Source organism: Colossoma macropomum, unplaced genomic scaffold (genome assembly GCF_904425465.1).
Source record: "Colossoma macropomum unplaced genomic scaffold, Colossoma_macropomum, whole genome shotgun sequence".
NCBI lineage: Eukaryota > Metazoa > Chordata > Actinopteri > Characiformes > Serrasalmidae > Colossoma > Colossoma macropomum.
The window spans coordinates 17668938-17694035 of NW_023494803.1; the positions used below are offsets into that span (position 1 = coordinate 17668938).

At 37.6% G+C, this 25098-nt stretch overlaps 1 protein-coding gene across 3 annotated transcripts; it reads left to right on the plus strand.

Moving 5' to 3' along the window:
- acp7 (acid phosphatase 7, tartrate resistant (putative)) lies at positions 1-24175 on the plus strand. 3 transcript variants are annotated; one of them, XM_036594216.1, is made up of 15 exons: positions 1-278; positions 1707-1802; positions 2136-2279; positions 4313-4513; positions 4792-4974; positions 6494-6519; positions 8816-8913; positions 13612-13674; positions 14967-15081; positions 15271-15384; positions 17027-17093; positions 18204-18271; positions 18458-18529; positions 22478-22615; positions 22872-24175. In XM_036594216.1, exons 3-15 carry the CDS (start codon positions 2171-2173, stop codon positions 22935-22937), a joined length of 1320 nt encoding a protein of 439 aa, XP_036450109.1. In that variant the 5' UTR covers positions 1-278; positions 1707-1802; positions 2136-2170; the 3' UTR covers positions 22938-24175. The 3 variants fall into 3 exon arrangements, with proteins under 3 accessions (XP_036450109.1, XP_036450110.1, XP_036450111.1); XM_036594217.1 differs by having other exon boundaries at positions 2139-2279; XM_036594218.1 differs by lacking the exon at positions 1-278 and adding an exon at positions 1411-1429.
- The last annotated feature ends 923 nt before the right edge of the window (positions 24176-25098 follow it).

Genomic DNA, 25098 nt, shown 5'->3' on the forward strand with positions numbered 1-25098 from the left:
CTGCCCAAACACACCAAACACGGTAGCACCGCTCCGCTCTCAGATTCAGAGATACAGTCAGGTCGGTGATGGCGGCGAAAAGGAGCCCACAGCGAACACTTGAGTCCACTTACTGACGCGTTTACAGTGTCTTACAGAGTCGCACGCTTCGGTTTTTGTGGTATTTTAATACTGTTATTTTTCAACGTTAATTTTAGTAACAGCGACATCAGGACTCCAGACATCGGACAATCCAGAGCTAGCTGTGCTCTAGTTAGCTAAGCTAGCAACCAACAGACGTGAGTGGAAACTAAAGCTAGTTTCACTATTTCGTGTAACTTCCTTACGTGTGAAGTTGATTCATTTGTACTGAGTACTTTGATGAGTAATTGTCAATGAAATTACTATCAAGTATATTTGTGAAGAATGGATTATTTTCCCTCTCAGTTTCGCTTTTTCGTCCCTTATTTCCCAGCATAATGCTCTCCAGTTTACAGTTGTCGGTCAGGTCAGAGGCTGTAACAGCCGTCTCAGACTCTCATGGGTGTTTTTTACAAGTGTGCAAAACGGTTCATCTGTGGTCGCTGTGGACAACTAATATCAAACTGAGGTACAATATTAATTACTCAGCTAAGTTAGCTGAGTTAGTTAGCTAGTATCTCTCATTGTTTTGCCAGGCTTGTAGCTAGCAGGCAGCTAGCGTGCTAACATCCTATTATCACATTGTAGCTTTGCGCAGTGTTTACATTGTTCACTCTTCCGGCCGAAAGATTTAGGAGTTTTAAACTTAAATCCAAGAAAAGTTGCTGACATCATCCAGTCTCGCGTTTTTGACCCAGTAATAGGCTTTTGGGGTTTCAAGAACAATATTTTGCTAAGTTTGCAGTTCTGAGCCAGGCATTTTTAAAGAAATGTCTGAATATACACACTGGCTAAATTATTAGGCACTAATTATTGGTATTACTTTGGTTTATCTTATATCTTTATATTTATCATTCTGAGCACTGCAGTGACACTGACATGGTAGTGACATGTTTGTGTGTGGGTGGGTGAATTCTAGATGACGCACAGCAGTGTTGCTGGACTGAAAATAGTCCGCTAACCGAAAATATCCAGCCAACAGAATACTGTGGGTAGTGTCCTGTGACCACTGATGAAGCATTAGAGGATGACTAACACAAATTGTGCAGCCACAAATGAGCTATCGCGTCTGATTTTAAATCTACAGGGTGTACCAACAAGGTAAACGGGTCTGCTAGAGTTGACATATGGGGACACAGTATTTAAAAACTCCAGCAACACTGCTTGTACCAGAGCAACACACACTAACATGCTACCTCCACATCAGTGTCACTACAGTACTGAGAATGATCCATCACCCAAAAAATGCCTGCTCTGTGGTGATCCTGTGGGCGTCCTGACCATTGATGAGTGGGGTAAGGAAAGTGAGGTAAGGAAACTACAAAATCCACCTGTACAGCAAATAGAGCTGACAAGAGTGTAGATACAAGGTAAGTGTACCTAATAAAATGGCCAGTGGGTGCATATATACTGTAAGGCCATACTATATTAAATCAGTGTTGCTCAAATGAAGGTGTTCTGCAAAGGACATGTTAGGCTACAAAGAAGATACGAACTTTAACAATATATCTTGAGTGGTTAGTGAACCATGTTTCCATGGCTTTTAATGAGCAAGCTGACCTTGCCCTTGCACTTCCTATCAACAGATGGCAGTTTGTGATCCACAGAACTCTTGTCAGTGCCCTCCAACAGCATTAAGCTGTTTGATCTGAGGAATATGATCTTACAGTCAATGCAAACAGGTAATGCAGCAATCTGAACTATGCAGTTTTCATCTCTTCATAACACCCTATGTATGCAAATAAACATCCAGAATAGACAAGAGATAGACTTGTTTTTTCTTTTCAGACACCATACATCAGCACTTTTTTTTTTGCTTTATCATGCTAGTTCACTTTTCACGAGAAGTGAAAAACATTGTGGGTTTGCGGAAGAGCAGAGTTCACACAGCTTTGAAAAAGTCATATGTTATTGTTGTGATCATGTGATCTTATACAGCAGGTCATGTGTTTGTGGTCACTTTTTAACAAGCATAAGTAAAAATACTGTCTTGTCTTCTGTATTCTGATTCCCAGCAGTGTGAGACAGGAAAAGGAGAAGAGAGGAGAGCATGGCTCCTGTGCTTCGTTTTCTTTTTCTTTTCTGTGGCCTGATGCCTTTGGTGTTATGTGTGCCTCCTGTTGGGTCTCAGCCTGAGCAGGTGCACATATCTTATCCAGGTAAGAGCAGACTCTCAACTCATTATTGGTCTTATCATGTTTCTTGAAGTTTCGGTGGTGTGCCAGCACATATGTAGGTTGGACTGAACTGGATAACAAGCTGGTTAGTCATTCTACAGGGTATGGGATGTTCAGTTCTCCTCTATCCAGTACTAAGAATCTTATGGTTAGAGAGATGGAAAGATTATTATTTTCATTAGAATTATTCCTCTCATTCAGTTTCACAGTATTATCCAAATATATTATGCTATCTCAGCATCAAATGATATTTAAATTTTCATTATTAAAGGTAATTAACCCATGTTTCTCGAGTGCTGCTAGTCTATGCTCCAAGAATATTTTACAAACGTCATGTATCTTTGGACTGTTTTGTTCTTTTTTTTTCTGTTACTATTACACCAATGGGAATCTCACTCACTGTTGTAAATGTTAAGCACACAGAAATCAGATTTTCAGAAAGGAACCTTACTTTTTACTTTTTAAGTTTTAATTCACTTATATGCAAACATTTGGATGTCCCTGGTCATGTTTTGTATGTTTTGTTGATTTTCTAAGTGAAAATAATTTATTTGATATATTTAATTTACATATTAGGAAGAAAACTCAATCATAAAATGTGGTCTGTGCAGAAGGTATAGCTATGTGTTAAATTGAGTGAATAAATAGAAGTTGTGGGCTAGAATTAGCTAACAAATGTCGTCTTTACATTTGTTCCCTGTAGATGATGTGTAAATTTATTTTCACTTAGAAAATCAACAGAACATTAATTTGACCGTGGTATTCAAAATTTTGCTGTATATTTTCAACTGTTCTTGCAAAACAATCTAAACATCCAGCAAATGATGAACAGTGGGGTCCAAAAGTGTGGGGCTACATTGAAAATCTGGGATTTTTTTCCATTTAAAGCTGATAATAAGTAATAGCAAGTATTGGAATTTTGACACATTTAAAACAAAGAAAAGTTAAAATGAAGTGAATAAGAAATATTTAAGAATCTGCATTATTTCTAGGTCACTGTTTAAATATAAGCAAATGTTTATAGAGGCTTTTGCAGAGCAGAGGCTTTTTATGGGCCAGCCACAGTGCACGAAGTTAATAAAGCAAAAGGAGGACATACCAGATACTAAGAAGCTCTGAAAGTCATGTTAAAAGCGCAAAGATTCTTTCTTTCACTCAGTTGTTTTACACAAATCTGCAGATGGTACTACTTTTAACGTGAGTGTTATGATGTTTATTAATTCAGCATTTGTTAGGCATTTGCAGACACTGTTATACAGAGCAGGTAATAAAACATTCCGTCAGTAGATGGCGCAATAACACAAGCACTTCAAAGCACTGCTAGAAACCTTAACCTATGATCAAGCTTGTTCTACTGCAACTGTAAATTTACAAACACAAGCACAAAAACAAGCTCTCAGTAAGATCTGCGATTACACAGCTGGTCAAAAGTTTGGGTACATGTACCAGAAACCAGCGTTTGGATAATTGTCTATGCTTTAAACTGTTAAGTTGTCTAAATCATTACATATTATATGTGTGTTTTATATAAGCACAAAGAGAAACTTTGTTGAATTGTGTGCAAATTTTAAATGAAAATTAAATGTTTACATAAATGCTCCCTAAATGTAAGTGGATTAGAGTCAGAATTGTTTTCTGGATTTTGCAATGCCAAAAAATTGCAGACAGATGCATAATAGTGGTATTCACGTATTGCCCCTATTGACTTTGTCTCTGTTTTTGCGGCATTCAGCAATATATAGTCTGCTCTGTGTCAGACTGCCTGTTTGTGATTGCCTAGTTGTACTGTTTCTTAAAACACTGATTGTGTCAAATTTTTCTTTCTCTTAAGTCATGAACTGTCAGTTGATTTTTTCAAGAAATGATAATGTTGTTGACTTCAGTTGTTTGTGAACCTGAAAATGAAAGCCTACTTTTATCTGTTGGAAAAAAATGTCTCCTGAAGTTACTAAGCTGTTTCAACCTTGATCAGTTTATAAGTATTGTGAACATAATGTTTCTTCCCCCCCCCACAGGTGTAAAAGGTTCAATGGTGATCACCTGGACAACGATCAACAAGACAGACAGCATGGTGGAGTACAATCTATGGGGCGGAAAGCTCTTTACTCAGACTGCTAAGGGAAACTCCGCTGTGTTTGTTGATGAGGGGTCAGAGAAAAGGAAAATGTACATTCACAGAGTGACCCTGTCAGACCTGAGACCCGGGGATACATATGGTAAGCATACCTTCAGCCACAGTAGTGACATGGACCACATTTCAGTCTGTGAAAATGCTGTTTATGTCTCACTTGAGCAAGTGTTAAAATGTGTCGGATTAAGCTGATGAAAGAAAAGGCTTAAAAGGGCTGTTTAAGAAGGAAACTAAAATAGCAGGTAGGGAAATAGTTTTTAAGACTCAGGTCAACAGTTTCTTACACTTCAATGAGATAATGAATTAGACATTTTCTGAGTATATTATTGTAATTTTGTATGCGTGTGTGTATTTGTCTTACAGTTTATCACTGTGGTAGTGAGGCTGGCTGGAGTGATCTTTTCTTCTTTACTGCTCTAAATGAGAGCACAAGTTTTAGCCCAAGATTTGCTTTGTTTGGTGATATGGGCAACGAGAACCCCCAGTCACTTGCCCGACTGCAGAAAGAGACCCAGGCTGGGATGTATGACGTTATCCTGCACATTGGTAAGACTTGTAGCAGTGAAATTACTTTCAACAGAAAAAAATATTTTAAAAAAAATAGACGGAAGAGCAGGGCACAAAGTCACACAGGGAAAATGTAACATGGAAATTTTATGTAGCTAAACAGGTTCAAGTAGAACATGCTTTTAGTCACACTCTTGTATCTCTACCACAGTATTATCTGTGAATTTAGACAGCAATCAGACAGATATTTCTTAAGATTCAGCTTGTTTTTGTATCATACGAGTAACTTTTTTTCAAGAATTCTCACCTATTCCATTTGAATCACCCTCTGGGTGGTTGCTCTATTGCACCTCTATGATGTATGTTAAAAAAGCTCACAGTGACAGGTAGCCAGGCTAAAATACAGCCTCCATATGGTGAGATTAGCTTAACACAGTGTTATAACTGAGCTGCCCAAGGGAAAAAGGGAGAGAAGTTTGTAACCTTCCACATGAATTCAAAACAGTCAGGTTTTAATGCGCATGTAATAAAATACATGTCAAATTTATCATGCTGATATTCGCGGTTCATTTGGTGGTAAAGAATAAATTTGCCATGTTAAACACAGTCTAAGTCATATTCATTATGGCGTGTACATGTAGCGTGCCTCTGGCCCAAACAGTACAGAACAGTATTGAATCAGACATGTTTTGCATTCATTTACCAGATTTTTTGGCAAATGTGACAACTAACCCCTCTGTCTGTTACAGTTAACCTGCCCATGTGGTTAGTTTTAACGTTTGCACTCACTCTGCTTTCAGCTGAATTGTTTACAGATGGTAGATGCTGGAAACAAAGGTTTCAGCTGTAGCAGCAATTTGTGAGTTGTTGAATAAAATATGTTAATCTTGATCAAATACATTTAAAATTATTAGGCAAAATGTGTTAGGCTGTTCTCTGCTCTCTCCTGTTGGCAGTCTAAAAGAATAGTTGAAACATTGTTTTAAACTGAAAGATCACTCATTCACACCAAAAATAAATGCAAAATAAAGCGAGTAGGGAGAAAGGTCTAATTTTTTTGGTTTTCCTCCATCATGTGAACAGAAACACAAACATTAGTGTGTCACATGCATTTGAGCAACTTCTGTCGACTACCAGAGTATTTCAGTTCACTCACTTGAAATTTAAAGTGCTCACAATAACGGGCCAAATTCCATCAGCGCAATATAGCGCCCTCTGCTGACCTCAACACTGTCAAACAGTTTAGCAGACAGTTGTTGATATTGAGATCAAATTATGTGCAAAGTACATGTACTGATTAGTTACATTACCTGAACTGCCATACATCACAAGGCTGCAACATCTTTCATCTGTCACCACACCACATCACTACATTAATCATTTTATGTTTAAAATGAACAGTGTTTACAAGGTTTCTCAAGATTTCTGGAAGTGTAGCCTGTACATGATGAAACGAGCAATCCATTTTCCACGCTCGAGCTGAGTTTGTTTGTTTATGAACATCTGTTAATCACAGTTATAAACTTTTTGTTCTGTGTTTGATTTGCTTGATTTGTAGGGGACTTTGCCTACGATATGCATGAGGTAAAGTTACTATTTGTTTTAATTTGTTTTAATGAATTCCGCTGTAATGTCTGTCTCTCGCTTTGTTTATGTGTCAGATTAGATTTGTTCACTTATTATTCCCCTAAAAAGCCTTTTTGAGGTGGCTCACATAGTTACGTTCTGCTCTGTGCAAGCCGGTAGCTTGTCTGAACAAACAAACCCGTTCAGAATTACCAAAGGCACATGATGCTCATTTTAATGGCCAGATTGTGTGGTAACAGTTAAAGCCTGATTACAAGTGTACAGAATATGGCATCATTTTTAACACATGTTAACACTTCGGAAGAGTTATATCTTAATCGGTAACAATTTATTTGGATGGTCCACAGTAGATGCTTTGTAGATATTCAGTTTATCTCTAACTAACTTTCAACTAAATATCTGTTAAATGCAACCGAACTTGAAGTTGCATGTAGAAGATTCTGTTAAATATGTCCCTATCCCTAACCTAAATGTTGTTGATAATCAACTATTACCAAAAGGTTTGTCAATAAGTATCTGTGGATCATCTATGGGGACCATCCAAATAAAGTGTGACCTTACTGAGTCACTGACTGACCGAGTCGCTCACTTTTGAAACGTGTGTGCACCAATAATTGTTGCGTGAGACAAGCAGCAGGTGGCGTTATACACTGTTAAATGTTGTCCTTATGCTCTACCAACACTAGCAACATAAGGCTAACAAATAAAAGCAGAAAGAACAAATGCATTAAGTGAAACACGTTTACCTGAGAAAATAATGACCTAATATCTGATGAAATAACACCGTGGCAAGATTACCAACGTTGGCTAGCTCTGAAGCTGTAATGCTAGCACACTAATAGCATGTATATTGACAGCTACAGAACATGTGGTTTTGTTTGTAGTTTTACACCCTTAAAACAAAATTTTGGGTAACTGTAGACATTTGTGAGTAGAAATCATCTTCAAGTCAGATATATGTGATACTATGCTAATACCCATCTGTTATTATAATTTTGAACTAGTTAGCTAAATCTGTCTTCATGGATTTATTCACGACATTGTAGTAGACACACTGTATCTTAATTATGAAATGAGTTATCACAAAATAATGATGATAATAATCCAAATCCAGTGTCCAAAGTAGTTGTATGAGAATGCTAGAAAAATTCTGTGACAAATGCCGTGCAGATGATGGCAGTCCAGCAAAACTAGGCTTGCCTAGTCTTGTATACTTGTATTAGTGTAAAATGTAGATATTTGTAATTGAAGGATTGTTGGATATGTCTGACAGGCTAGCCTGATTTAGACATTATTTAGAAGCTATGTTTAGGCTAGCTGTCACTAAGAAACATTGCCAAGAATCACTGCTAGTGGAACTAGAAAGCGCTGCTTGACATGTGCCAAGCCACCATCAATGTGTTCCATTTCAATCTTTTACAAGTAATTTATTATCATCAAAAGTGATGATCCTTTGTTGGCCAGGATAAATAGGTCATGAACCCTTGTCCTAAAAAAATTTTAGTGTGATCACACATGCTTTTTTCATGCTACTAAGATAATCCATTCTCCAAATATGATACACAGTTCTGCTAACCTTTATGTCATGATATGTCTTTTTCCTTTTAAAGGAATAAAGTTGCCCTGGTCATGATCAGAAAACCGCAAAGGTCTAAACTCTGCAGTACATGCAGTTCTGTGAACAGCACCATTCCACCACTCCCCAGATGTTCTAACTAGAAAAACAGAACAGGAGCTGTCAGAAAACTCGTTAAGGGCCCTAAAACTCTGCAGCTCACCATAGTTTGTACTGTTTTTATCCCACAATTGCCCCCATTATAATATTTGTCAGAACGGCTGGTTCAGATTTCATCAAGGCACTTTTTTCCCCTTTTTTGTGTAATGATAGGGCATCTGGATAAGTTGCTTGGAAAATTGATTTAGCTTAATGGCAGCCCTAGCTTTTAGGGCCTTCTCTCTTGACTGCACTTAACTTTCTTTCTGTCATTACTGAGGTTTCTCTGTCAGGCTTGCCGTCAGTTTGGTCTTTGGCATTCCCCTTAAGAAAAAGAGCATTAGCCAAATTTATGGCTTATACTACTATCATTAATGAGTGTAGCAGCATTTGGGCTGTCAGCCTTCCTTAACACAGATTATAGTATTTAGTGAATTTTGAGACATTATGGATCTACTGTGTTATTTTTTTTGCCATATGGTAAGTAATGTGTTCACTCACAGTGTAGTCTCTTGGCACTGTTTTATGTTATGTCTGTCTGTGTGAGTGTGTCTTTACGTCTGTCCCTATCTGTTTCAGGACAATGGCAGAATTGGGGATGAGTTCATGAAACAGATTGAATCCATTGCTGCCTATGTGCCTTATATGACCTGCCCTGGTAATCATGAGTGGGCCTAGTGAGTATTATAGATGATCCACTTCCTTTGTTGTTATCTAGATGCAGATCTAAGCAGGATGTGCCAGTGTGATTATGAGTTTTTGAAGACAGCTGTTGCTATTACCAGTTATTTTCATTAACTAACTTTGAAACGCTTCAGCATTTGAAATATGTAGTGCTAAATATCCTGTGCCCTTTTGTTGCATTCACTAGCCTCAGTAGGCAATAGGAGAGACCATTTGATTTGCTTAATATAATCTATTGCACACTTTAAGCTACTGCAGTCCCCTTTAAGTTGATTGATCAGTTGTAGCGCTCGGAGTCGACTAAGATTAGGTCTGTCGACTATTAGTTTTATTTATTTATGTATTTGCATTTATTGGATTACTTCGTGTTCACTTACTTGATTATTTGTTCATAATAAGGTATACTTTCAACATTATATATTTCAGTAAATGGAAGTTTGGACCAAGTAGCTAGTGAGTGAATTAATCCAAGAGGGGAAATACTAAATTTGCAAATGACATTTTCCGGTCTGAAATATGATGTACACTCTTACAAAAGGTGCCACAAAGGGTCCTAAGAGTGGTGCTATTGAACAGTGGTCACCAACCCTGGTCTTGGGATATACGTTCCTGTGAACTGCAGTTTGAGCTTTACCATATTTGCTCCAGCTAATTAACTTCCAAAGTCCTTGATTGCCTGGATAAGATGTATTGGTGTAGGTATGGGGATCATGCAGCATGTTGTATGCAGGCTGGAGCTGAAGTCAGCAGGAAAGAAGTAGACCTCCAGGAGGAGGGTTGGAGACCACTGCTGTAGAGGAACCATATTTGGTTTCATAAATAACCATGTTTGAAAAAGAGATTTGTGAGTGTGAAGAGTCTTTTAAAGGACCCATATCCTACATTTTTTTGTATTTTATTTCCTCCCTGAGGTCTACTTATAGCATTTCTGTGGTTTTATGTACCAAAAACAGTCCTAATTAATTTTTACATGCCCATTTCCAAATTTACTTTATCCCTTAGGATTAAACAGGCTGTTTATCAGGTATGTTCACATCACAGCAAAAAGGTTTTGCACGCATCTTGTCAATTCACTGTGAGTGTAACTTTAGCTTGAATGGACAGTGCTAAACAGCTGTAGGCTGAATGGGTGGATATGTAAGTGCATTCTTTTTGTAACCTCACAAAAACAATGAATTTTCAAATTCATTGTTTCAATGAATCATGGGTTTTCGCAGCTTCGTTTGCATAAATGGACAGTATGGACTGAGGAGTTTACATATTTTTACATATGTCGAACACTTTTATTGAAAAAAAATTCTGTTTTCTATTATGTGGGCCCTTTAAAACTTCAAAGAACCTTTAAATAATGTAATGCAAATCTATGCCAATAGAACACTTTTTATATTATGTGGAGGTTCTTTAAACTTTTAAAAAGTTTTTCACTCTCACGCTCTTTACAAAAACAGTCTTTAAAGAACCATCCATTGGAAGTGTTTTTTCTATGGCAGCGCAAAAGAAGCCTATCCTGAGGCATCAGGATAAATTATACATGTAACATATATAGTGAAATCAAAGTTCCTTCATGGTGCAGTGTAGTTTTAAGTTGAAAAGTCTGTGTTTTCCGATACAGTGTTATTTATTTTCATTTAATCTTAAATTTCATTTAAGTGTGAAGGCAGATGATTCGTCAACTTTTAGTTAAAAATCAGGCCTTTTGGTCCCCAAAGAAAATTTTTGGTCTGGGACAGCACTGCATTTACCATATAGTTAATTCAGTCAAGAAGGTATTTTTTTGTTCAAGTTTTTTGTCATTAATCTTAAAAGAGAAAACTCTAGGTGCTTTTGCATTGATGTGATGACATGGCCTCTGAAGTACTCTTTCTTTGGATAAACAGTTAGTCTAGTGTCTAGACAATATCTTTTTTAGATCTGGCCCAATTCTCCCCGTTCTCTATTTTAGCTGCATTCCTGTCCTCTCAACTCTCAATTGGTCTGTCATTAAAACAGTTTTTGGCAGAGCTTAAATGCGTATTTCATAAACATACGAGAAATTGTCGGCCTAAACTCTGACTTTCTCATGGACTACTGCTACTGTCTGGAGGGAGGGGAGAAGAAAAACATCTTAGTCAGTGGAGATTCAGAACGTTTTGAGGATTAAGATTTGCTTTGCTTTTGAATGCAAACATGAATCATTTTGAGATCATGGCTGGGACTAACTAAAGAGTCGCTCACAATATAACTAGTGTAAATAGACGCTATGGGAGTCAGTGAAATGGCGATAACTGGAGCCGAACACAGTAGCAGAAATGCATGTAGTTTTTCTTCTTCATCTTCTTTATATATTTTTAATTTAATTTATGTATTTATCATTTTTTGGGTCTTTGAATTCCATTTGGGCTTTTTGTTTATGCAGTGATGTTTTTCTGCTGTCTGTAGTGTGCCAAAGAATCCTAACTGACGATCAGGGTAATCAGTAATAAGTGCAAGACTTACATTTACAATAATGGAGAATTAAAGCTTTGTTGCTAAACAAAGACCAACACAATGGATACTCAACAATAATAGCAAAATTAAGGATAGCTGGAAAAATGTTTACGACGTTGAATAGTATGCATAGTTAAATAAAAATATAGGCAACATATAAACAAACTAAGAAAGATACATTAACCCTATATTTCATTATAATAAGCCTGAAGCTGTGTGGAAAATGGCCAGCACTCTTTTCCATCAGTGCTGCATAATGTTGTTTTGGAGAATTGAGCTCTTCTTCTAGCAGAGATGACATGTTTATTTTACATTTAAGATGGCCCAGGAGCTTCTGATCTAGGTCAGCTTTAGGCTACTCAACTCATTTACCGAAGTGGTTTATGGGGCAAAAAGCTGTAGTGGTGACACAACAGACCCTTTTTTTAACTGCAAAAGGTTTTTGAATGCAGTCTTGAGGAAAATATCTCCATCCAGTGTATTTGTTTTAAGTCTAAGTTTATCTCTTAAAGGATGTGTATCTTGGTGACACATCATCAAGCATCTACTTATTAAAGGTAGTTTGGGATAGAGTTTGACAGTGCCTGTTACCTGGTTTCCCTGGTCACAACATTTCACATTTTATCTAAAATCTAAAGATGCAGAGCTGGTGGCCCAAGTGGTCACTTGCTTTGGCATGTTTTCTCTTTTGTCAAACCACCAGAACAGTTGAATTTTTAAACATTCATAAATAGCTACTATTAATAACAAGACAACTGCTTTTCACCTCTCGTGTGAGATCCAGAGCCTGTAATGTAATGTTAATGTGACTGCTGCTGTAGCTAATGTGACTGCATGCAAGTTCACTTTCTAGAACTTCATGTATTTCATCATAGACTACTGTGATAGCTGGGTTATTAAAATGCAGTCGCAGCACTTACTATAATAAAAAAATCAGATAATGATGATGACCAAAAAAAAAAACTAATTAGAGAGACAAATATATTAAGGAATTAATGTAAAATAAAGAATTCATGTAGTTGTTGTATAATTTTGAGAAGCATGTGATGTTCTTACGGGCATGTCATCAGTTTTCACAGCAAGCAGACACAAGTTCATTACCAGAGTTTTTTAGAAAACAATATTCCCATGAGCGCTAATATAGCACGATAATCTTTTATGATTCCAGTTAGAAATGTGCAGGGATGATTAACCAAGGGAGGGATCAAAAGATACAAATCCTCCATTTGCTAGACTATATTGTGAAAAAGTGAGAATAACTCCACATCATTCCTTGGTTTGATTTAAAAAATTGAGGAAAAAAAAATGCATCACAGTTTTTGGTACAGAAGCATGCTTTTGTAATGCTGTTGTGATGCTGTGATGCTTGTGATGCTATACGTTTGGCATGTTTGGCCACAAATTCTTAATTTTGGTTACAAGATTCATTGGCTTGATGGCCCGAGGGGCCGGAACAAATTTTTATCTGTCTACCCCCGGGTTGGGATGTGGAAACATCTATGGGACATCTGTTGTGCTACGAGGGGTAAGCATACAGGTCCACCTCTCTTCTAGCTGTCCTTTCACAATGCTTCTCCATTTGAATCTGTTTACTGTACTCTTGTTCAGCAGATTTTGGCTTAAGATCTACAAATCTGTATTCCTCAGCGGAAGCATTTTTGTACTTTTGTTTATGGACAAAGCTGCAGATGTTCATGCAATGCTGTTTTTGTTTTATTGTTCTTGACTATATACTGACTTGATCTAGACTTCTTACTTGAAAACTTTCAAAGCCTCTCTGACTTTGTCCCCTGTATCTTTGGCTGCTGACCTGAACTCTCTTGTCAATTACTGTAACCAGACACTTGTCACTCTAACCCCTCAATGCCTGAAATCAATTCATCTCTCCATAATGTGGAACTTTCTAAGTTCTTTTTTTCTTACATTGCTGTTTGCAGGTCTCACAACCACATCTCGGAGAGAAACCTGGCGCTCATTTTTATGACCAAAATGAAATTTTGGAAAAAGAAAAAAAAATAGTATCTCTGCATCATTCCTAGAAAGTCGTTTATATTTTAGATTTAAGTCCAACTAAAATATTCAACAAGCAGGTTGGCATGTGTTTGGCTAGGCCAGGAGCATACCTCTGATTGAAAGAGCAGATACTGGGCGTTTATCACACGCTCAAAGGCGTTTGGAGATAGTTGACATACCAGTAATATATTATTCTCCCTCTTTTTTTCCAGCAACTTCTCACACTACAGGAACCGCTTCAGCATGCCAGGACAGACAGAGAGTCTGTGGTACAGGTCGGTTACCAACTCACTCCTTCTGTCCATCAGCTACCTGTTTATGTCCAGAACAAATGTTCTCCTCCAAAAGTTACATAAGAACGAGTGTTGTCTCCAAACCAAATACCAAAGACCTGACAAACCAAAGCAGTCACGCTCTGCCTTAAGCCCTGATCTCCACCATGCATGAAAGGAAGGCAACAGAAAAGTGGCTGTTCTGCCGGTAATGGATCTTAGACTGCAAAGTCGTAAGATGATCCGCTGCCAGACTGCAGGCCTAAAGTCACGTGTTCCTGTTTAGAGCGAGTGAGCACCTCTGAGGTCTCATCCATCACATGCGCTGGTCAGTCGACCACTCTGGTATGATAGGAACGGAAGTGTCAAATCAGTCACCACCAGCATTCTATTTAGTCTGAAGGATTACAAAATCCTTCCTGGGAAGAGTATGTGAAAACTTCATTTTAATTGCTATCATTCCATACACTACGTCACGTGTGCCAGTTCTGGGAGTCTAACGTAAGCATCTTCACTCTGAATATTACACTGACTAAACCTGATTTCTTAGACATGTGGACTGCCATGAGCAGTAGACATTTGTTTATCTCTTGATGGGTACAGCGCTATCGTTGATCTGCTCAGTCCAAACAGATTTTAGAGTAGATGCATATTTTAGAATCTTCATTTCTTGTTATTCATTTTCATTTTCCATTTTAGTTAAAATATAATAGCCAGTCCAGCTTTGTGTTTGGCTTCAGCTAAATTCTGGCAAGGCTCTGACTCTTTCAGATGGCTCTGATCAAAAGTCCTCATGCGATAAAGTTATGTAACTGATTGAAATGCAAGAGCCAGTAATATCAGTCTCAATAATAACGTTACATTTTTTTTCTGCTCACTGATGTGCAGCATTAGAGCTTCTGAGACCATTCAGCCTTAAATACTGTGATCCTCCTTAATACCAAGAAATAATCTACCTGCACAAATATCTTGTTTGAAGCATATTAAGCACATTTATCATGTTCCGATCAAAATCAGTGAATCATATTCTACCTCTCAACTTCTTAGCTTGACTGAGCCTTATACTTTTGCTCTTGAGAGACTGGAAAGATTGCTGAGGTTTAGCTTTAATGACATAGGAGCACACATTTCCAGCTGTTCTCTGGAACAGCTTTTCCTGGATAATAACTCGTAAAAAAAAAATGGAGATAGTTATAGCTATAGTAACAATGTGCTTGTTGTTTTTAAGGCATTTATGCTCACTGCTGCATGTTCATAATAGTTAAACATGTTTATTTATGCATGTCTGTCTGTAGCTGGAACATAGGGTCAGCACACATCATCTCCTTCTCTACTGAGGTCTACTTCTACCTTAAGTATGGCTTGGATCTCCTCTTCAAACAGTACGAGTGGCTAAAGAGTGACCTGGAGGTATACATTTACATCAGAACACTAGAAATTTGGTCAGATTTTAGTTCATTCATTATAAATAAGTTGCCCACTTTTAACTTGTGATATTGTTGCATTTTAGTTTAAGGTTCATGTATATATAAAATTACATATACGTGAGGCATCTAATTGCCCAATAATAACTCACAGTACTTATGTGTGTTTGACCAGGAAGCGAACAAACCAGAGAACAGAGCAGTACGACCCTGGATCATCACCATGGCACACAGACCCATGTACTGTTCTGATGATGATGATGATGACTGCACAAAGTTTGAGAGTTATGTAAGGATCTTTTCAAGTCTCAAGGCTGGATGTTTGGAGGGCTTATTTGATGTTTTAATGATTGCCTGAATGCATATTTCACCCATTTATTGTCATGAGGAAAGAGCTACAATTCACACTTTTAAATCAGACATGGCCTTAAATCATATCAAATTTACCTGTAGGCTATTCGTTTATCAAGGGCAACAGTCTAGTGTGTCAATAGCAAAAGAAGGCCTTTGTGCTTTTTTCAGGATAGTATAAAAACAGTCACAGTAAACTAATCCCAGATACCCAGCATTCTAATCCTACACAGTACTGTGCAAAAGTCAGAGACCCCCCTTTAGTTTCCTGTCAAAACAGCTATTAATTAGTTCTTCATTTTTCAGATATTTGTAGAAAGATTAGATGTAAGATAATCACTTGCATAAGGAAAGGGAAAGTCAAAGTTCTTAAAAGATAAAGTCAGGCTGTACTCTTGCTTCCGATCTGGAAAAAATCCCCAGGTGTTTTTGTTTATCATTCCACCCTGAGAACACAACACACCACTATGGCTTTAAAAGGATGTGTAGCTGTCAAGAAGCCGATACCAGAGAAAGGAAGCAGCTGGTGTTCTCACAACAATGGACTGGCCGCCCCAGAGTCCAAACCTCAAGATCCATTGGCTGTGTTTAGAATTACTTGAATCCTAGAAGCAGAAAATGCAACCATAAAACTAAACTTTGGAGGTGTGGAAAAATATCCCTGTTTATTTTTGTGAAAAACTGAAAGCAAGTCTCCTGAAAAGAACACAAGCTGTAATAACGGCAAAATGTGGACACATTAAATGCTAAAAATGATTAGTTGTTAAGGCTTCTGAGTAATTTTCATTTAAATATATTTCCTGCACTGAATGGCTATTTTGACTAGATATTAAATAAATGAAGGCTGGTCGGTAGGTTTAGTACCGTAGGTGATTCAGTTCTGTCATCTTTGTTACAACCAGTAGTTCATCCAAAGCCTGACAGGATTCATGGGTTAGAGAGAAAAGGAAAGGGGTCTGTAAGGGCACAAGGTTTGCTGCTTTGGCACCAGACCTTGCTCCTTGTTGCCCACACTGGTCTACTTAAATCATAAATCCACGCTCTTATTACCTCTCCTTACTACTGCGTAATAGTCATTACATGTCTCCTAAATTCACAGTTGGAAAAAGATGCCCCAAGAACTTCAACTTTTTCTAATTATTCCAATGTCTCAGCAGCTTCTACTAGTGTTTTTAAAGGGATGTTCATAACCTGACGTAACTCTGTAAACTGGCTATATATTGGACTTTGGGGGAAATGCTCACTCATGCAGCATCTCAGGAGGCCTTCCTGTGTTTCGTAAGGGAAGTCCATTGGAATGATTTGCTCTGGGCACCATTTGTGCAGGTTTAATGGCTTTTGAAAGTGATAGTTTGGTCCTGATCCGACCTGATGTCCTTCGCTGACTGGAATATACACACAGCTGTTATAAATTGGCATTGCTGTGCCTCTCTTTAACTGGTTTCCATTAAGTTCAGTTCAGCATACTCTTAAATATGATGTGAAAATATGTGTGTCTTGTGTTTCTAATCAGCTTTGACTGTCAACAATTTAAATACAGTGTTCATAACCTCCCAATCTGTAATCTCCCTGTTTTTCAGGTACGACTTGGCCGCAATGACACAAAACCACCAGCGCCAGGCCTGGAGTACCTGTTCTATCAGCACGGTATCCCTTTAATGACACTAGATACTGTTTGTCACAACAAGCTACACATGTACCTAATAAGAACCAAATTTAGTTTCTCTTCTCCTGAAGTACTATAATAAATCAAATAATAAATTAAATAATAAATTATTTAATAAATTAAAATGCTCTTATTACTCTTTAACAATCCAGGAATTGATAATCAACTGGATGCCCATAACTCCATTATTAATCGATAACTAGGGTGAATTAAGCATTTTCCAAAGCACTTTTATTTGTGTATTATACATCCTATTCTTCTACACAAAGTTGTAGGTGTCATTTTTATGTCTTGTTAAGCCTTATCAAGCCAAGTTACCAAAGCTGGTGACTAACTTATAAAGCTTAGAACTACTAATTAACCTCCTGTCAGTTATTACTGTATTAAGCAATAACTAGGAATTCAGCACTTTGTGTATTATACATCACAACCATAACCATATTATTGGGCCAATATGGAATGAACTCTATAATGAATGTGCCCTTGTAAAGCTCTTATTAGGCTTCAACTAATTAACTTGCTGATCATTGCTACTTTATGAACCAAAATTCAGAGGGGGTCAGTTTTGTGATTTACTGGTAATTGGTAGGTTTCACTTGAGGTATTGATAAAAACAAAAGAAAACACCAAACTAGTGTTTTGATTAAATGAAATCTCTTTAAGCCTTCTATACATTTAAAGGTATGGAAGGTTAGCCTTAAACCCCAGTGACATTCGGTGAATGTTACCAAAACAGCCCTTTGGTTTTGGCCACAGTAAGCAGTATCACAAATCTCACTAGCGCTCTCTGAATATCAACATGTTTATTTACAGTTGAAGGCAACCCTATCTTGCCGAACAGACAGTTAGAGAAATCTCTCTCAGCGTTCACCACAACAACCTCAGAAGGTTTGGATCTCCTAGTGGAAGTTCCATAGAAATACTGTAATGTGTTTTGCAATATTGGGGTAAAGCCTCATAGCCCTAATGGATGTGGTTGGGTTTGATAACCAGGTATGAGTACAGTTTGTTTCTCACTTGTTTAACAAAATGTGATTTCTGTCTAAATAATTTGGTAATGTTGCACTGATTATTTGTATATATTGTTGCAGGTGTAGATCTGGAGCTTTGGGCACATGAGCATACATATGAAAGGCTTTGGCCTGTATATGGTTACAAGGTCAGTATTTGGAATTCAGCACATCAGTCTGAAGCCATTTTATTTGGTAATGAGCAAGTTGTGTCATTAACTAATACATGTATAAAGAATGCCATTATTAGACAACAGCTACATATAAGACTAGAACTTGTATAAACATCATGTAATAAATAATTTGTGCTTTGTTGGTTTGCTTGTTCATCACAGGTGTATAATGGGAGTACTGATGAGCCATATGTGAACCCCAAAGCACCTGTGCATATAATCACTGGCTCAGCTGTGAGTAAGATGTTTTTCAGTAAAAGGAGCGATTTCTTAAGCCAACAGTATTTGCATTATTTATTCTATACTCAAACAAAACTCATCCACTATGAAACAGTCAATGCATGTGTTTCTCAAAAAGTGTATGTAATGACTATATAAAGTAATGACTATAAGGACAAAGTTTAAAAGATTAAATAGATACCAAAATATCGTAGTCTGTAAAACACAGGGTTTAAGGAAAACTTGACTTTAATAATTGAGTTATTGAGGTAGCCCCTACTTTCAGGCACCGTAGTGGCCATTCTGTTGGCAGAATTGAAATCAATTCTGATATTTTTAATATATTCAAATATTTTTTTCTGGTAATCATTAGGTGTGGGAATCTCTAGGCACCTCATGATTCGATTATGATTCAGAGAGCTGCGATGACATTATAAAACGATTATGGATGCATCTTGATGCATCTTATTTCTATATAGGATTTCTTTTTTTTCTCACTGTGTAACAACTTGGAACCTTTAAAGCAAAGTATTTGTAATAGTCCATAATGAATTAACTTCCAATATCTTTTATTAATAAAACAAATGGAAGTGATGTGGCAAATGAACTGGAAGGCTCTCATTCACTGCTCTTGTTTGGAGCACAAGAGATACTGGCTGCCACTCATCTGCGATAAAATGCGCAGTTACAGTGAAATAAGATTCTGTGGCAGTGGATTTCCACGCAGCAGATTACAGCTATCCTTCCCGTTTTCTACGGTGATTCTGTAACTTCGGTTTTGGTCTCGTTGTAGAGAGTGTGGGGGTCGCTGTGTCAGTAAAATATCTTTGAGACGGGACGCTGTGTCTCGGCTCCAAAGTGGGCAACATAGTGCAAAAGCGCTGGTTCTCAAAGACAGAATGGATGTAAATCCTTGGCAGTAAAGGTTGCGATAGAGTTTGTAGTTCGCTTCGCCATTTCAGAGCTGGGTGGAAGCTTTGACATCGCTTGCTCGATGGTCCTCTGTTTGGCAGCAACTACAACCAGACGGAAAATGGGTGGAAACATGCAATATGGTTTTCCCCTTCAACTCCATAGAAGTCGAAGTGCTTCCATATGCTGGCTCAGGGGTCGGCAACCTGCGGCTCTTTTACCGGCTGGTTGCGGCTCCACATCAGAATTAGATTTGTAGGTAAAAATAAAATAATCCTCCTTTGCAATAAAATAAAGCTGTGCTGATCTTTCAAACACAGTTTTAGCAATAAATGATCTTAAACGCTGGAATTAATGTAGCCTATAACTGCTAGTTCACCTAGCTAGTAGCTAACGAAAGAGAAAGATTTAAGACGAACATTGATAATTTAGATGCATTTATAATCACTCCAGCTGGTTTCCTGATACATTTAACTTGCAACGAGAAACTGTGAAACACAAAAAAAACATGTGAAACTGAAATGGTGCAGCAGTTACATTCTGGTGCCTCAGGCACAATTTAAGGTGGAACTGGGAAATTCTAACGAGAAGCTGGAGAACGAGAAACTGACTTCAGCCTCTTAAAAAGTAAAACATTGAGAGACATTTTACAAGAAACTGTTCTACTTTTGAGGAAAGGTTTCCAGCTGGTGATGCAAGAAAAGCGGCTGTAGCTGAGCTAAAGCTTAAAGCAGAGCAAAGTAAGTCTGCTTTTTTGTTTGTATTATATTTTTACCCTACACTAGGATATTAGCACTTACTGAGACACATGTACAGCCAAGATGGTAAAACGGACTCAAAATGTTGTGGCTCCCAAGGTGGTTTCATTTTTGTTGAACGGACAAAATGACTCTTATTAACATTTGGGTTGCGACCCCTGCACTAGCTCCGGGCGCTGCACTTCTGCACTTTGCGAAGTTCCGCCTTTTGCATTCCGTCAACGTTACGTTTTTTGACGTTTGTGAATCGATTCAGAATCATCCACATCCGCATTGCGATGCATCTAAGAATCGATTTTTCCCCCCCATCCCTAGTAATCATGTTGTCAGATTAACTAGAACACTGATGACTCTCTGTGTGTGAAATGTTGTGGCTCTTTGTTGAGCTGCTAGTGAGCAGTGAGGGGTGTAAGGGAAAGGATGAGAACCCCCTGCCATGAAAACAGTTGACTAGTTGCAAAAGATGGCACAGAACACTTCTGGTTTACACAGTGTGTGCATAACAACATCAGCCGGTATCTCGGTGGGTACCACACAGTTACTTTCTACATGAGATTTTAGCACAATCTGCCAAAGATTACAATCAATCATGTATATCACATCACATCACATCACATCACAATGATGTACATCCTCATCAGTACTGATGAGTAAAAGAATGAATCATGTGTCATTTAAACTTTGACCTTTATATACGCGTTCATGGGCGATTATTTTACTCAGTAGCAGCGTGCTTTTCCGCTTCTCTTGAGTTGTGTGCTGAAACACACTATTGTTAGGGCTGGGTGATATGGACCAAAAATCATATCTCAATATTTTTAGGATGCCTGGCGACACACTTTATATACCTCGATATTTTCTATGAAGTGGGCTAAATGTTCAAAGTCAAAGCAATGTGAGATGTCACAAGCACTTTTATTAAAACAGACTGTGATCAAAATAAAATGCAAAGACAGGCCTTCCTTCCCTGCACAACATCTAAATGAAAAATTACATAAAATAGATCTATAGTCTATATTAAATAAAAATAGGCCTATCTCTAAGAAATCTCCCTGAGTTGATTTTAACAACAATAACAGCCTGATTAAAATAGAGTACAAAATAGAGTAGCTAGCTTTGCCCCTCCTAGGGTCAGGTATAAAGGGGGTATAATTTCAGAAGATGTTAAAATAGCATTGCCAGAATGCTGCTGCCCCTGATAAAATTCTCCCTGTTGAACTTGACATATGCTTTATATGGGATAACCTACACACCAAGACAAGTCAGCAGAATAAATTTGATTTTAATCAGAACTTGCAGATATAGGGGGAGGTTAATTTCAGCAGGTTTTAAAAGCTCCCCCTGCCTCTGTAAAAGCTGTTGTTATTTCAACCAAAATAAATCTCAAAAATTTCAGGTGTACCTAGTATAATATAATTATACCTATACCTGGTTCATTAAGCAGTCTAGATTTGTCGTAGCTCAATAATTAGGGTAAATTTGTACAATATGACATTTCCCAAATCTCACTAAAAGAGAAATGGAAGTCACATTGTCCACCAAAGACAAGAAAAAAGTAAAACTGCCACGTCATATTGTCAGGTGAACTTATAATTATGGTAGGCTAAGTATGTTATTGCTTCAGACTTGAGAATTAAGCTGTGTTTAGAGTGTCCTTTGTTAAGTGCTGTGCCAACAACAAATGTCCTTATTTCGTTAAAGAAAAAATTAAAGATAAACTGTCTAAATATATCTGCCCCTCAAACATGTTCTTGCTGCTACTGTGCAAAAGTGACACAGCACTGCCAGTTAAGCAGAACTTTTCTGTGGCGCTTTTGTTTTTACAGTGGAGTTTTTAGTCTTTGAGACAGAAAAATGACGCAGGAGTGTATTTTGAAGGAGCTGTTGGCTGTTCATGCTGAGAATATCACAGCCTATTTAACCAGACTTTCATGGCAAATGTGCATGTGTGCATCCCAGTAAAATAGTGTTTCAGAACTGCAGGTTTGAATGTCACAAAGCCCGAACATTAGCAGTAAATGTCTGCTGGTAATGGATCTGCATTTAAGTGTGAAAATGCCGTAATACTAGCTATATTTAACACAGTCTTTACTCAATATCATTAAATTTGCTTAAAACAAAGGAACACATATAACCTGCTTCTGAACAGGCCAAAAGAATTCAGTCCCCTTTAAAGTCATGGCCTGATCTTAAACTCTTACTCGGCAAGGAAGCTATGAAAACCTAAGAGGAAAAAAACAGTGAATTACTAGACATCTAGAGTTCTTGAGGCTTTCTGCTTTCTTTTTCTCAGGGGTGTCGAGAAAAGCATGATGGCTTTATCCCCAAGCCTCGGGACTGGAGTGCCTTCAGATCCACTGATTATGGCTACACACGTATGCACCTGATCAACTCCACACACATCTACCTGGAGCAGGTGTCAGATGATCAGGTAAAAAATCACTCAGTCAGTGGAGCTGTATTTAGATATTCAGCAAAATGACATTTATACATTGTAACATATGAAACTGGAATTGTGCAAAGTTGAAATTGTCTAATTTGTTTCAAACATTTATGTTTAAATATAGTAAATATTATCAACTGAGTTCTCTAAGTGCTGTCAGTGTTTACAAAAAATGTATTATTAAGTTCATGACTACAAGACTTAAAGAAACCATTTAACTGAAAAAAAATGTTTCTGTCCTCAGTCTGGCAAAGTAATAGACAGCTTCACGTTGGTAAAGGAGGTTCATGGGCCAGAGGCTTGGCTTTGAAGACTCCATGGTTCCGGGAACGTCATCGCAACCGTCCAAACACACTTTTTCTCAGGGTATTGCACTTTCAAAGCTCATCGCGAGTGAGCTGCACCTTAACCTTTATCATACGAACAAGCGAATACTTTGTGTTTTATGAAAATCAGTTAGAACCTGCTGAATGCTTTGAAGAGCTCGCATGACTATGCATGGTGAAGTTCTGAAGTCAAGATGGCCTTCAGATTTGGAATCATATCAGATTTACGGTGTGTTAGGGTTTTGGCTTTCTGTCATTCCAGCACCAGTCACTCGACTTTGCTCTCAAACGTTATTTTTGTCATATTTGTTGTAGCAGAGCAGCAGTTTGTCAGAATTAAGCGTGTACTGTGGTGTGTGGTACAGTTATGGTCTGTAGTCACTAAGCTAACATTACGTTAGCATGTCTGGCTACAGATCCAAACAGTTTTAATTTTGCCTTTCTGTGCCTTCAACGCCAGTTGCTCGACAGCTGTTCGACTTTACTCCCTCAGATTTGAACCATTATCGTCTGAACTTGTGTCCGTGCTTTAGTTCAAACATGTTCTTTGGTGAGCAAAGATGGTATCATGCTAACTAAGCTAATGCTAATCAGTTCCTCTCTCCTAGTTAGCAGCAGTATTTAACATTTATCAATTGTTAGATGGTTTGAAATTTATTGAATAATTATTGGCAAAAATAATTTTCACTTATTTGGGACCTTGTGAGCGAAGTAAACTTTTTGATTTTCAGTTGTGAAATAATGCAGGATGAGACGTCACAAAACCTTTAAACCTCTTGCACTGCTTTTACTGCCTCCCACCTCCATCCCTGGTAATACCGTGTACTGCCCTCCACCCCCAGTAATACCTTATACCACAATAATGTATGTGTACTTTTCGTTGAAAATGGGCACTTCCTAAAACGCAAGAGCCTTCAGCAGGATCAGGAAATTGTTTGTTGTAAGTAAAAAATGTAAATCAGTCATACAAAGGGATAATAAAATATAAATCCCTTTTAAACAATAGTAACCTGAGCTTCTCTTTTTGCCTTTTTATGTATTTTTATTTTTTTATTATTATAACTTTAATGTATACCTTTAATTGTAAATGGTTATAATCAACAGGGAAACTATGTACTGTATGATCTCTGAAACTCTTCAGATCTTTTGAACATGCTGCTTTTAACTTTTAACTTTCACCTATTGAAGTGCAATAAATCCTCCTTTTTCAGTGTCTTGCAAATGATGGACAGTCTTCATTCTCTCACAGTAGTCAGTGTCTCTGTAATACTTGCTTTGATCCAAAGCTTGCATTGCCTATGCCAAATGTCAGGCTTTTACTTGGCCTGTAGAAGATAACTGATCTGCTTTAGCTAATTCTGCCCCACGAGCCCAAAATGTGCCTGGCAACTAAAGCCCCCTGTTATGGCTTTGATAGGCAGCCAGCTCACAAAGTATGTTACGTAACATGGGCATATTTTTGGTCAGTTCAGACCTGCAAAATAAGCCATCACGGCGCTCATCGTTGCATCCAAGTGCTTGACCAAATCACATTGTGGCAAAATTCATTTTGACCATGTACTAATTGAGTAGCTAACTTTTCCTTGATCCACATTAAACAGAACAGGGCTGATGTGCCGACAGGTATGGGTCATTACTAGGTATGTGCTATCACTGTTTTATCATCATGCTCTACAAAATATAAAAATAAAACTACATGTATTAGGTAAACATACATGTAATGTCCCAAATGTCCCTTTCATAGCAATAATTTGTATTTTTTAATACATTTTGGACAAACGTTCAGAATGGCACTTGGTATTAAAAGAAGTCATTCATTTTTGGAATTTTTTTTTTATTTATTTTTTTTTAAACAGTCCTAATGTGCATTTTCTTTTACCCCTAATTTTTTTTTCAAGGCTAGGTGTTGTAACTCTGTGACTGTTGAGAGCTGTGAAGGTGATAACACATTCAAACAGCTCAACAAACTAAAATTAAGCATGTGATATTCCAGTCAGTGAAATTCTGCTTTTAAAGAGCAGATGTCTTCAGTTTAAGGGCATTTACTTCTGTATATTGGGTGAACTATATAGGGAACCCAGCTGGTTATATAAACATAAGTAACTAGACATTTGCCTGCTCAGTGTTTCTCGTCCTCTGTGTCAT

Coding starts and splice junctions, on each gene's coding strand:
- acp7 (XM_036594216.1), top strand. CDS start 2,171: ATGGCTCCTGTGCTTCGTTTTCTTTTTCTTTTCTGTGGCCTGATGCCT. Junction 15,082..15,270: donor GGCTAAAGAGTGACCTGGAG/GTATACATTTAC, acceptor GTGTTTGACCAG/GAAGCGAACAAACCAGAGAA. Junction 18,272..18,457: donor GGCCTGTATATGGTTACAAG/GTCAGTATTTGG, acceptor TGTTCATCACAG/GTGTATAATGGGAGTACTGA.